General features: G+C 36.6%; 2 protein-coding genes and 1 pseudogene across 15 annotated transcripts; all 3 read right to left on the bottom strand.

The window, feature by feature from the left end:
• Positions 1-201: 201 nt before the first annotated feature.
• Positions 202-3419, bottom strand: LOC147515511 (ATP-dependent Clp protease ATP-binding subunit ClpA homolog CD4A, chloroplastic-like). The gene is made up of 5 exons (XM_086588027.1): positions 3186-3419; positions 2529-2717; positions 2066-2281; positions 1634-1851; positions 202-1461 (listed from the first exon to the last, which is right to left on the bottom strand). Exons 1-5 carry the CDS (start codon positions 3375-3377, stop codon positions 339-341), a joined length of 1938 nt encoding a protein of 645 aa, XP_086444153.1. The 5' UTR covers positions 3378-3419; the 3' UTR covers positions 202-338.
• A 1687-nt stretch (positions 3420-5106) lies between these two features.
• On the bottom strand, positions 5107-10961 carry LOC147515509 (uncharacterized). 14 transcript variants are annotated; one of them, XM_086588052.1, is made up of 10 exons: positions 10733-10961; positions 10508-10627; positions 9670-9718; positions 8396-8458; positions 8252-8303; positions 7360-7675; positions 6921-7020; positions 6109-6250; positions 5353-5546; positions 5107-5246 (listed from the first exon to the last, which is right to left on the bottom strand). In XM_086588052.1, exons 1-6 carry the CDS (start codon positions 10738-10740, stop codon positions 7461-7463), a joined length of 507 nt encoding a protein of 168 aa, XP_086444178.1. In that variant the 5' UTR covers positions 10741-10961; the 3' UTR covers positions 5107-5246; positions 5353-5546; positions 6109-6250; positions 6921-7020; positions 7360-7460. The 14 variants fall into 14 exon arrangements, 13 of the variants coding, with proteins under 13 accessions (XP_086444178.1, XP_086444225.1, XP_086444241.1 ...); XM_086588099.1 differs by lacking the exon at positions 6921-7020 and having other exon boundaries at positions 7360-8098; XM_086588115.1 differs by lacking the exon at positions 6921-7020 and having other exon boundaries at positions 7360-7595.
• Positions 9827-10508, bottom strand: LOC147515510 (uncharacterized; annotated as a pseudogene).
• Positions 10962-12511: the final 1550 nt, after the last annotated feature.

Genomic DNA, 12511 nt, shown 5'->3' with positions numbered 1-12511 from the left:
TTTCCACAGAAGCTAAGTCTCTTTAGAAACCTGCCATGCATATTTAAAATACAGGAATATTATTCAAAACAAGTGAAAGTTAAACTGCTAAGTACTGCAAGGATGTCAATATGCAGTATCACTTGGAAAAGTTTCAATAGGGAAATGCCTTGTTGGTGAGGAATCCAGAGTTTGCTCTAATTTAGCCCAGTCACAGTGAAAAACCGCAAAAACAATGTTCATTTGCACCATCTAGCAAAACTACCGCCTACATGGGAACAAAGAAGAAAAAACTAACACACGAAATGACTTGAAGGTTCAAACGTACAATATCTGAGATATTAGCTTCTCACTTTTTACTACCGGCAGAGGAGTTTTTTTTTTTTCGGAACACAATCATAGGAGTTAGTGTATGCTGTTACATCACCATCGGAATCAATGTCAGCCAGTACTGAATCTCCCTCATTAATATCTCCAATTAGCATCTTATGTGCCAGGGTATCCTCGAGAAGCCTCACTATTGTTCTTCTCAGTGCCCTTGCTCCATAGCTCGGGCTATAACCTTCTTTAGCCACCTTATCCTTGAAACATTTAGTAAACTGAAGCTTTATGTTCTTTTCCGCTAGCCTTTGAGAAACTTCTTTTAGCATTCTGTCCACAATCAATGTAACCTCGGACCCAGTAAGCTGATGGAAGATGATCACTTCATCCAACCTATTCAGGAACTCGGCCTTGAAAATCTTCTTCAGCTCCTCAGTCACGCCAGCATTAACATTAGTGAAACTATTTTGGTATCGTCCTCTCACACCACTACCAATATTGGATGTCATTATAACTATGGCATTACTGAAATCTACAGTCCTGCCCTTGCCATCAGTCAACCTTCCTGCATCCATAATCTGAAGCAGAATGCTCAAGACATCAGAGTGGGCCTTTTCGACCTCATCTAGAAGGATAAGAGTGTGGGGTTGGCGACGAACAAATTCAGTCAGCTGCCCCCCCTCGTCGTGGCCAATATATCCAGGTGGTGATCCCACCAGCTTGGAGACTGTGTGCCTACCGTAGAACTCACTCATGTCAAGTCTGATCATTGCTTCTTTTGAGCCAAAATATTCAGCTGCTAAAACATTTGCTAATTCAGTCTTTCCCACACCTGTTGGACCAGTGAATAAGAAAGTACCTATGGGATGACTTGGGTCCCTGATCCCCACACGACTGCGACGAATGGCACGAGCAATAGCATTGACCGCTTCTGTCTGTCCTACTACATTTAGGTGCATGATGTCTTCCAACTTAAGGAGGCGTTCCGAATCCTTGCTGGAGACTTTCTCCACAGGGATTCCAGTCATAGACGATACAATGCATTGTATATTTAGCTCTGTCACAACTGGAATTGGATACAATTTATTCTTTAGACGAAGACTTACAAAAGAACCCGCTTCATCGATTAAATCTATTGCTTTATCAGGAAGGAAACGGTCTCTGTGTGTTGAAAAAACCATTAGTTAAAATGGCAAACCAGACCCTAAATGATGTGGACTAATGTGTGTTCACCCATCTAAACAAATGTTACAGGACAAAACTGACAACTATATATTTATGCATGTAAGCATAAATTTTGTCGTACTTCAGAGCTGAACAGACATTTGTTTACCTGATGTACCGGTGTGAAAGTTTAACTGCAGCAGATATAGCATCCTCTGCATATCGCACACTATGATGAGCCTCGTAGTGTGTGATTAGACCTTGAAGTATTTGTATTGCTTCATCGACAGATGGCTCAGGAACATTCACGGTCTGGAATCGCCTCTCCAAAGCTTTGTCTTTCTCGATGTACTTCTTGTATTCATCATTTGTTGTTGCACCAATGCACTGTAAAGAGAACTCCCATGCAAGGGCGTAAGGCAGATACTAGCAAGGATTAAAGAATAAAGTATGCAAGCAAGAATGGTGAGACACTGAATTACAGATCTTAATAGAATCAATTATACTGGTAAAACTATTGACAGGAATCCATTTGCCTTAATAAAGTTTTAGAACTTAATAGAAGCGATGGTTTGCAGCTATTTGGTGCAGTAAAATCTACCTTAAATTCACTTCTAGCGAGAGCTGGTTTCAATATATTTGCTGCACTGCTTGCATTATATCCCCCTGCTCCAATTAACGTGTGAACCTCGTCTATGAATAGGATTATAGCACCATTGCTTTCTCGTACTTCATCCACAACTCCATTTAGCCTTTCCTCAAAGTCTCCACGATAACTTGTACCCGCAAGGAGACGTCCCATATCTATAGAAAAAACCTGAAATGCAGTAGATATTAGAATAATAACTATTGAACTTCAATCATAAAATAATCTCTTTAGCCAAAGTTTTTAAGGTGGAAAGCTTGATCACCTTATCAGCATGTTTTTTGAGTAAATGCAGAACAATATCATAAAATATTCTTTGTGAAAGAATGGAATGATTGATAGGTCCTTCATGTGGCATATGGTGATATGGGATTAGTATTCTTGATTTAGTAGAAAAGAAGTTATACTATACACTGACCTTATTCTCCCGAAATTTTTCTGGGATGTCAGCATTTTTTACAATCCGCAAGGCAAGGCCTTCCGCAATTTGAGTCTTTCCAACACCAGGTTCTCCTATGAGGCAGGGGTGGTTCTTTCTGCGCTTACACAAAATTTGCATAACACGCTGAATTTGTTCTTGCCGTCCAATTGTTGGATCCAGTTTACCCTGAACAAAAAAATGTACAACGGAGTCAATAGATACATGTACTAATATTGCCATACGAAATAATTTTACTGGGAAAAAAGGGCCAAATGAAATAAATGATGTATCGTTGTGTAAACAAAGGCGTATACACGTAACAACTAACAATCAATAAGGTCCTAATTTCTTGATTCGTAGATATATAGAATCGCCCTTAGTGGCCTAGTCTGAATGTAAATCATGTAGATAAATGCACTGCAAATATGCAAAGGCGTCTCAAGATCCAAATTGAAGTGGTACGTGCCATTGTTACAGCAGTCAATGTAATCACTATAAAGTATTTTCATATGCACCAGCGTTCGCTGTACAGTTACATTTACAGTGATTATTGATAACCGATGTGCATACAACATGAAAATAATTCCCTTGACGACTGTGACACTGGCTTTCATACACATACGCATCTTAAGCAAAGCTTGCAGGATGACATACCTCTTGGGCTAGTCTAGTGAGATCAGTGCCATACTTCTCAAGTGTTACCATCTTATATTTCGATTCAAATTTCTCCATATTGTACTGGTTAACTGATGAGGTAGGCACCCAATTCCCCTTTATATATAACAGGCTTGGTACCAATTTTGAGGATATTAATTTACCCCAAGGAGGTGCATGCAATGGACTCATCGTTTACATTATCTGAGTGAATTGGCAACACTTTCCAACAGCATTATCTGCTCCAGCTCCCAAAATAAAGATTAATAAAGCAATCATCTCTCTCTCTCTCTCGACAATAATTAATAAAACTAGCAAGATGCACGTATGCACGCGATATTAAACAAAATTTGTTGAAAAGTGTAAACATAATTTGGGTGAGCACACTTACAATTGACATTATGTCTGAGCGGACACACTGGCAGCCGTTTTAATTTTGAATTGAATGGAATTCCATTCCTATTTGATTTCCAGACATACCTAAGCAATAAACTTTTAAGTATAACTCTAAATAACATGTACTTTGAGCCTCTCATCCTAGCAAGTACACGTTGCAAACGACAGAGATAAAAAGTTACTACATCAAAAACATGTATGTAACGCTATTCACTGAAATCAGTATCCAACCCTTAGGCAAATTGGGCACGCTCGATGAGCATGAACTGGAGAGGTAGTCTTGAGTAATTGCTTCTATTTAACCGAAGACATTGGCTATGGTATTTCATAATGTCGGTTGCCATGATGACATGTGCTGTAGAACGTAGGCAATGAAAATTTTGAAATTTATTTGTGTATCTCAAATACATTGCAGCAAATTAAAGAAAATGGTGATATACATGGTAAGAGAAAAAAGGGTTGACCGTATTAGTTTTTGGGTATTGCTGCATCTCAGCTGTCATGCCACTTGAAGGGACGGCAGAAGCATTGGATTGAGTATTAGAGGCGAAACTGGCAGTTGGTTTTGGTCGGACTTGATCATTGGTATGTTGATATCCTTCACGTATCATCTACAAAAACAAAGTAGTCATAGCAAATAAAATGCAGATAGAACACATGATTGAAGAACTGATTTCCCATAATTTGGTCTAGTAATTTGTGAAGTACTGAGCTTTGTAGTAGGTATCTTGCAAATTATACTTTCGACTTTGAGACATTTGTGTTTCTTGTGGCGCATTCTATGATGCACACATGAAACATTTTCTATTGTGCCTCCAGTGAAACTTGGACTACCTGTGTTGTTAATAATATGGTTTGCTTAAAAAGAAAAATAATTTTTATCATTTTCGAAACATGGTTCTTTAGAAGGAAATTCTTCCTTCTTCCTTTTTCCCAATCAGTGCACTTTCTGAAAATTCTGACCTGAGTATTTTGCAAAGCCCGAATGCAGCAGTGTTCTCTTTCATTCGGGTCAGAAATAGATTCATTACGCCCATACACCTTTAGGTGATCTCTAAACTAAAGAGTCAATTCTTCAATTGCCTTTAGGCGATCTCTGAACTAAACAAATTCAATATACTACGAAATTACACCGTATAGACTGCAATGAAATTAAGATACTTCAAACTGGAACGTTGTTTCAGAATAAAGATAGAACAGTTATGGGCTACACCGCATTTAAAAGAAGTGCATACACATGAAAGATGATCAAGATTTAGTTGACAGAGAGATAACAGGTACATAAACAGCAGATTGTGTAATAATCATAGTCCACAACACAGATATGACCACATCAGTCATCTTTAGATTGACATACTCTAGTTGGCATACTCAAATTAAGTCATCTTTACGCTGTACAAGTTGCTAGTAGAGTTTCAAACCATACGCATTTAGGTTGTAAACGATCGAGTTGGCCATCTCTCATCATACCTCCCATATGAGGAACCCATTGATGGAAGCTCAGACAGATGGAGAGGATCTGGTTCTATCCCATAATCTGTCAAGGGCCTATGCTCAAGAACATCATCATGAGTTTTCACAAATTCAGGAATCTCTACTTCTCCTTTCTTGATATCTTCCCACAGGTATTGCAGGCGGCTAATATACTTTATCTTCCAGTACACACTGCACAAAAAAAGATAACAAATTTCATACAAGTATTGTATATAAAATATTAAAATCCAAGTCCAACTCTCTAATTTGGTGCAGTATGGAAAAAGTAAGAACTCACCCTCCACTCAAGAAAAACCGACCAAGTGTTGCAAGAAGTAGCCGTGACCGAAGGCTAGGATGAACGAAGTACACCTAAGTTCCTCATTAATTAGTGTGTTGGAAGGATGAGATGAGAGCAATTGGGTTGAATATGACATTGGTTTCCTTATAGGGTAGTCATCAACCTTATTCTTTTTGTGGTTAAGTTTGTGCCTGCAAATGATATCAGAATCAGGAGATGATTATAATCATGTTGTTAACTTGGTATAGTTTTAAGATTTTAACTTATCAAGTGCAGAGTACAGACACGAGTCAGCAAGAATTAATATGGGCATCCTGCCAATGCTAAAATACATAGAACTCGAAACATTGAAAGCCAAATATTGTTAAGCGGGGGCTGTTAGTTTAAGACCTTTTTAAGTCTGTTCATTCTGTGCCCTTTTTTTTTGCAATAGGTTTTTTAAATTTTCAGGCTCATTGTTTCTGTAGATCAATAACAGGCCTTAGTCCATTGGCCTGATACAATTACCATATAGAAAGGGAAGTAACAAATCAGCACACATTTCTGGAAGGGAAGATGGTGGGTTTTGTTAGAGAAACATCATTCTCCAAGCTTAATTCATATGTTCACCACAAAAAGAAAATCTAGCTCATAATATGATTGTCAATTGGCATGGCATGGTTACACTTTCTAAAAACAGGAAGAAATTCCACTTTTACAAACCTAGTATTCAAAGTTTCAATCTTAACTCAAGCTGCATTTTATGCTGCTCACCTTCATCGGCCGTCTGGTCATTGCTATTATCGACAATCTCTTTTTGCCGCTTCTCTGGTCTGAAGGATGTGTAGTCTGGGTGAGTGTGTTTGACAGCTAACAATATGACCTCCTTCTTATATTTATCTTCCTTTGCTGAAATCTGCAACACATAATCAAGGTAAAAGCTCTGTTGTATGGACACTTCGAATGAAGATATATCCTTGCTAAACACACCATTTTTAAACTAAAAAGGGTGTTTATGGGAAATGCCCAATTTTTCCATGTCGAAAGATGCACAGTAATTCCCAAGTCATATCAGAGGTATCCTACATTTTCTAAGATATATAAGAAGCAATTACTTAATTAAAAGATAACGACCAGCTTGGAATGTTGCCAAACTTCATGACCAAAAGGAACATCGCTGCATGGTCTCTCATTATTATGCAAACGGCGTATTAAGCCTTAAATCAAGCACGCTTCCAGACTTTTTTGAAACAAATTAGAGCAAACACAACAAATGAAATAATACAGAATTTAGGCGGATAAGCTTGCTACCATCCACCAATCCTTATTAACCATTGACCCTCTAACTACATAAAGTACATAGGTTCACCTGTCATGTAAATATTACCACCTTATATGGATTTCGACCCACATGTAACTTCCTCTCCTTGTTCACCATAAAAGGAGTTGTAGAGAATTCTCACAATTGCCTTATGCCTTAGTTTAGCCTTAAGCCATAGTTTTATTCAATTAGTTACAAAGTTTTAGATCTAGATCTAGGTTTATGTGCAACAAAAGAAGCTGAAAGGAAGAAATAGGAAACACACTAGTCCTGCAGAAGATTTAGATTGCAACCACTTAAGACAGTTTTTTATGTGATGATTTATTGATGTCCAATGTCATTCCTAGAAGCCTACATGGCTCGACCTATGCAAGCAACAGAGACATAATACAAAAACTATTAGCACATCTATTGATCGTGACATGCTTCCAGAATACAGAATACAGAAACAACAATGACACAAATAAAGGACGTGACAGCAGTTGATCAGATGTATCTATACATGGCATGCTTCCCGAGAATCTAAGTCTACAAGCAAGAACCTCAAACCCTAAACCCTACAATATTAACCATAGAGCAACATGATCCTACAAATACTTTTTCCCCCTCTCCAGGATACTACAAATCTCATATTAACCATGCGTATGAAATGCCTGCTAATTGAAGAAAATGGAAATAGCTAATAAGTATGCAAAACGGCATACCTGTTGATGCAGAAGAAATTCCTTCTGTGAGTTTGACAACTGTCCTTCGACTTTTTGTGTTATCTTCTCTGCTACACGAATTGACTGTTGCAAGGAAACGATTACGTGTATGTAAAGTGTCTCCATCCATGAATAGACAATAGACATAGAAGCATAATATCTTGGCACTTAGTTTCATTCTCGAAAGCAATCGAACACAAATGGGAAAGTGGGATTCCCATATTTCTTTGCTCTATCTGCATATAAGAAGATGAATCTCCTACTTTCAGTCCTTTCCATCCATAATGCCTCCTGCAGCTATCTGAAAGACATGCTTCTAGTAAAGAAAAAAACATCGCATAAGAGTTTATAGCTATAACCCTGCCCTGTTTCAGTCATGCAAGCTAAAAAAATAGTATATTGATACAATTAGAGGGTTGGGAGTTAGTATGGGAAAGTCATTAAAGATAAATATGTAATATAACTCTTGATTAGCATAGTTAGATCATCAAACAGGAGCACCAAGGCCACCACCTCTAAGAACAATGATTTCAATTAATAGTTAAATTTGGTGTTCCTATTGGTCTAGTCATGATGGTAAGCTTATAAATTTTAGGATGAATAAATCAAGTCTGAGGATATAGCTTCGGACTCGGGTAGATTTGGAGAGTCGAACACCTTGCGTCACGTTGTTCGCCTTTGCCCTTTCTAAGAAACATTAACCTAACTATGGAAGCATGAGCTAGGACGCGCCCCTTTCCTGGTTTAGTTGGATCAGATATGAACATACGACTACATTGGTCAGCAATGAATGTGACCATTCAAATATGTAATTTCTAACATTATGTGATTGAGTCACAGGCATTATTTAAATTATAAGCACATAATATCAATAGACATCCAAGTTTCATACTGATAGTCAATACAGTAAGGCGTTTTTCCTGCAGCTCTTCCATTGATAGAAGCTGCAATAAGTTGCTGGAAGTCAACCACCAGAACATCAATCCAAGGAAATACTATATTACTATATTATACAAAAGTAATGCAAATCCATTACCCTTTCCGGAGCAGGCACAGATGGCATTGTAACTTCCTGGTGCTCAAACCCTTCTTCCTCCTTCTATAAAATGAATGTGTTGCAATATTACATACAAATAAATCTGTAGAAGCATAACATTTTTTTTTTCAATCAATAAAAGTAGCTACAGTTCACCACTGTGTTGTATGAAGTTAAAATCTATTGCGACTTATATTATAAGAAAAACCAGTTGTAGAAAGAAAGGTCGCCATGGCATTGCTCTAACACACTAATGAAATTGAGAGTTGACCAACCAGCTAGATGTATTCCACATGAGTACATGACCACATATTACCCTATGTACCTGGGAAACTAATAGAACCGTTGATCCATTAGCTTCTACTAAGGATTTTCTATTAGCTTCTACTAAGGATTCAGTAGGTCGTAAAAATTTTACTCCAAAGGAAGATTGAAATGGAGTAGAGCATTAAAAAAAAATGATATTTGTGATATAAGATTAGCAAGGATATATAGCGCAGAGGTCGGTAATTCCTGAGTGCACAAAGCAAATAAAAAAGTAAAGAAAGAACATTATGGCAGAGAAAGTAACAAACCACCATCCTCACCTGCAAAATAGAGATAAGAAGTTCAGCATCACACAACAATAATATCCCCAGAGGTTTCAGCAGTTAATATCAGGGTAGAAAACTCAAACAAAACAAATTAAGAAGCAAAAAAGTTAGAGGGGGGTAAGGGAACCTGATGTGATTTTGGCGTAGTCTTCAATTAGTTCAATCAGAGGGGTTTTGAAGGCCGTGAAGAGATTCAGAGAAACCAGAGAATCAAGTTGAGATTTGAGAACTGAGAGAGAGGTGGAGGGTGAGAAAACAATAGAGAACCCCAAAGGTTTCGAAGGTTTTTGGCTTTTTGCCCATTAAGGCCCAATTAAATTCTAATCTAACTGAACACTGTGGTTGATTCCTGAACACAATATAAGAATAACTGAAGTTCAAGTAACCAAAACTCGTAATTGAACCAAACCCATAACGCATTAGCATAATACCATTAAAAAAATCATATTAATGGAGCGAATAAAATGATTAAAACTCATACGCTCAATTCAACGACAACAGATGATTGTTGTGAGACATTAGAGATGTTTAAAATGATTGCTAAAGTTTTGATATCTAATTAATGCATAAACAACGGATATAAGAGATTTTTCTGAAAAAGAAAACACCAATACTGACAGAGTGTAAATCAATAAGAATGTTTTGAACAAAGGTAGAGAGAGGGAAGATGAATATGCATACCCAGAAATTTATTGCTGCTCTTGGGAAGAAACAATCAAACTCAATACACCTATAAAAAAAAATGGACGTGTTAAGTAATCAATTCGAAGTTCTTTTTTTTTTAAGATAGCAAACCCATACATATAACTTCTCAAAAATCATAATCCAAAACACAACCAAGTCTAATCCATACCTAAAATTTAAATCCATAACAAAAATCTAAATCCAGATTCAACATAAGAACACTGGTAAAGACAACAAACTTGAAGAAGGGAAATATAAGAGTAACTGGTCCGTTGAGAACAAAAAGGACAGAAACCCATCAACGCAATCTCCTTGCTTCCCTTTCAGACTCGAGCAGGGTAAGGATATCCCCCTCTCTGACTGGTCCCTTGACATTCCTCATGATGAGACGGTTCTGATAATCCATAAACTTCACTCTCACCTGAGTCACCTGACCACTTGATCGTGTTCGACCCGGCCATCACCTTCACAACCGATGCCAACTTCACTCCAGAATCTATGATTAAATGCTTTTGCTTTGGAACACAAAAATATAGTTTGCAATAGAATGAGAGTAGTAGTTTCATCCCAAGAAGCTTGAATAACAATTGTACATTTACAGCTATTGAAAACATTTCTCTGCCAATCAATAGTATGCAACGAATAAAAATGTATGTGCGCTCTAATTGGGAATCCAAGGACAGAAGATATCCTAAGTGGAACAACCGAAAGGTTGGACGTCCCTGTATTTCTTTCACAAAGGCAAACCATGAAGCACCCTTTTTTTTCATTCCTTATTAACCCACCACAAACCAAACCTAGCCACTTCATTAAACCAAGGAAATAGATGATGTACCTTATACAACATTCCATTCTTTGGGCCAGGGACTGAATGAGGGCTTTGGAAATGATCCTTTGTTTCATCTCTTTCACTACGACGACAATGAAAATGGTCACCCACATGCCCAACACCATGCTGCAATCACAAATAAAAAATAAACTCAAAACCTCAGAAGTCTAAATTGATCAGTTAGATTCTTAATAGTTTTAAAATGCAAGATCTATACACACAAAGTAATACATGTTCATCAAGCTTAACTAAAATCGAATTGTTTTTACTACAATAAGGAGAAAGCTCCTCTGTCTTTCTTTTCGATTACAAATAATCAGCAGTGGAGTAGAGAGGGGATCTCCGATTTTTTTTTTGGCTTTGATCTTTTTTAAGAGAGAGAATGAGAGGCTGGAAAGAGTTCATGAAGAAAGAAGGGGAAGTTGAAAGAACTCAGTATTAATGGTAGTTAAGTGGGTATTAATGGTATTTAAGTGGATATTAATGGCAAGATAACACCGCGTACATGTCAATATAGGCGTGGATTTGGGTTTTTACCCTGGATTTACATAAAACTCCTTTGTCTTTGTGTTGTGATTGAAGGGTATAAATAGAAATCAAAAATTAAATGACAAAATAGTCCTTTTTTAAGACATTGAATAATATTTCTTTTTATTTAATCAGGGGTATTAGGTGGTAGAAAAAAGGCTGGTCTAATTTAAAAGGCCAGGTTAATTATGGTGTATTTTACTAATAGAGATCATGGTTAAAGAACTATAAGGTCCAATAACTAATAAAATCATGGCTCATGAACTCTAAGGTCTAATTGAGTTCTACGATTCTCAAAGCGTTTGGTACTTTTGGTTATGACTGGTGACTCCTTTCACTTTAACAAGCTACACAAGTCTGTGTGGACGCCCGCTGTGACAAATTTATAAGTTGCGCCGGTCAGAATAAAAAATAAAATCAAGTAAACACACATTTCATAGACCATGCCACCATGGTGACTTTGTAGACTTTTGTGGCTATGTATATAACCAAGGATTACGCCCAAGGACAAAACCCAGTAATAGTTTCACACCAAGTCCACCCTAAAATTTTAATTACAGAATTAAGAAAAACCGGGCTAAGTAAGCAATCTTCACTAATAATTTCAATTTTATGACAAATCTTCATTAATAATTTCAACTCAATGACAAACCGGGCTAACGTCATCATATGTCAATATAAAATGACACGGTTTTCTGTATCCTATGTAAATTTAAATTTTCATACGAAAATGTAATGTAAATTTACACAGTATTTTACATATGACAATTTACATTTACATGTGGAAATTTAGTTTTACATAATATTTTTCGCAATTTAAGAAGTCTATAAAATTATATTTACATAATTGTCTTGTATAAATTTAAATTTTCATATGTAAATATAAATTTATATTGCTGACGTCAACCCGTATTTTTATATTAAATCTGTAATTAAAATTCAGAATAGACTTGAGGCGGGGAAAAAAATTGGAAAATTGGGATCTCATCCCAATTACTTGTACAACAACCAATGGTTGCCCCAATTTCGAATTAAAACAACTATGTATATAGGCTTTTTTGGGAACCACCCAGAAAACCATATCCAAAATTAGAATAACCCACTAAACCATATTTCAAATAAAAATAGCCCACAAGGACAAATAATGTTTGACTATGACTTTTTTTTAATCCCCGATTTACCCTTCCTTGTTTTATATGTAAGAATAGAATGTTTTCAAAATTAAAAACATTTTCATAACACTGCGCGCTCAAGTTAGAAGAGACGGAAATGAAGTGTCTTTCTCAAATCTGCACCGAAGTTCATCAGCTTGTGATCTATCATTCACTTTCTTCTTCTTCCTACTGTATAAAAAGGTTTCATCTCTTTAAATATTTTGTTTATGCTATAAATTTCATATATGATTATGCTTATTCATGTTTTTAATGTTTGTTTGTTTAGTTTTGTTTCTATTATTGTTTCATTTTAAATTCCACCTTGAAC

The sequence above is a fragment of the Coptis chinensis genome, chromosome 2, assembly GCF_015680905.1.
Source record: "Coptis chinensis isolate HL-2020 chromosome 2, ASM1568090v1, whole genome shotgun sequence".
Classification (NCBI taxonomy): domain Eukaryota; kingdom Viridiplantae; phylum Streptophyta; class Magnoliopsida; order Ranunculales; family Ranunculaceae; genus Coptis; species Coptis chinensis.
Note: the sequence above shows the minus strand (reverse complement) of the source record. Positions and strands in the feature narration are given on the sequence as shown.

Coding starts and splice junctions, on each gene's coding strand:
- LOC147515511 (XM_086588027.1), bottom strand. CDS start 3,377: ATGAGTCCATTGCATGCACCTCCTTGGGGTAAATTAATATCCTCAAAA. Junction 2,282..2,528: donor AAAAATTTCGGGAGAATAAG/GTCAGTGTATAG, acceptor ACTGCATTTCAG/GTTTTTTCTATAGATATGGG. Junction 1,462..1,633: donor CTTTCACACCGGTACATCAG/GTAAACAAATGT, acceptor TTCAACACACAG/AGACCGTTTCCTTCCTGATA.
- LOC147515509 (XM_086588052.1), bottom strand. Junction 9,719..10,507: donor AGAATGGAATGTTGTATAAG/GTACATCATCTA, acceptor TTTTTTTTATAG/GTGTATTGAGTTTGATTGTT. Junction 8,304..8,395: donor CTGTGCCTGCTCCGGAAAGG/GTAATGGATTTG, acceptor AACTTATTGCAG/CTTCTATCAATGGAAGAGCT.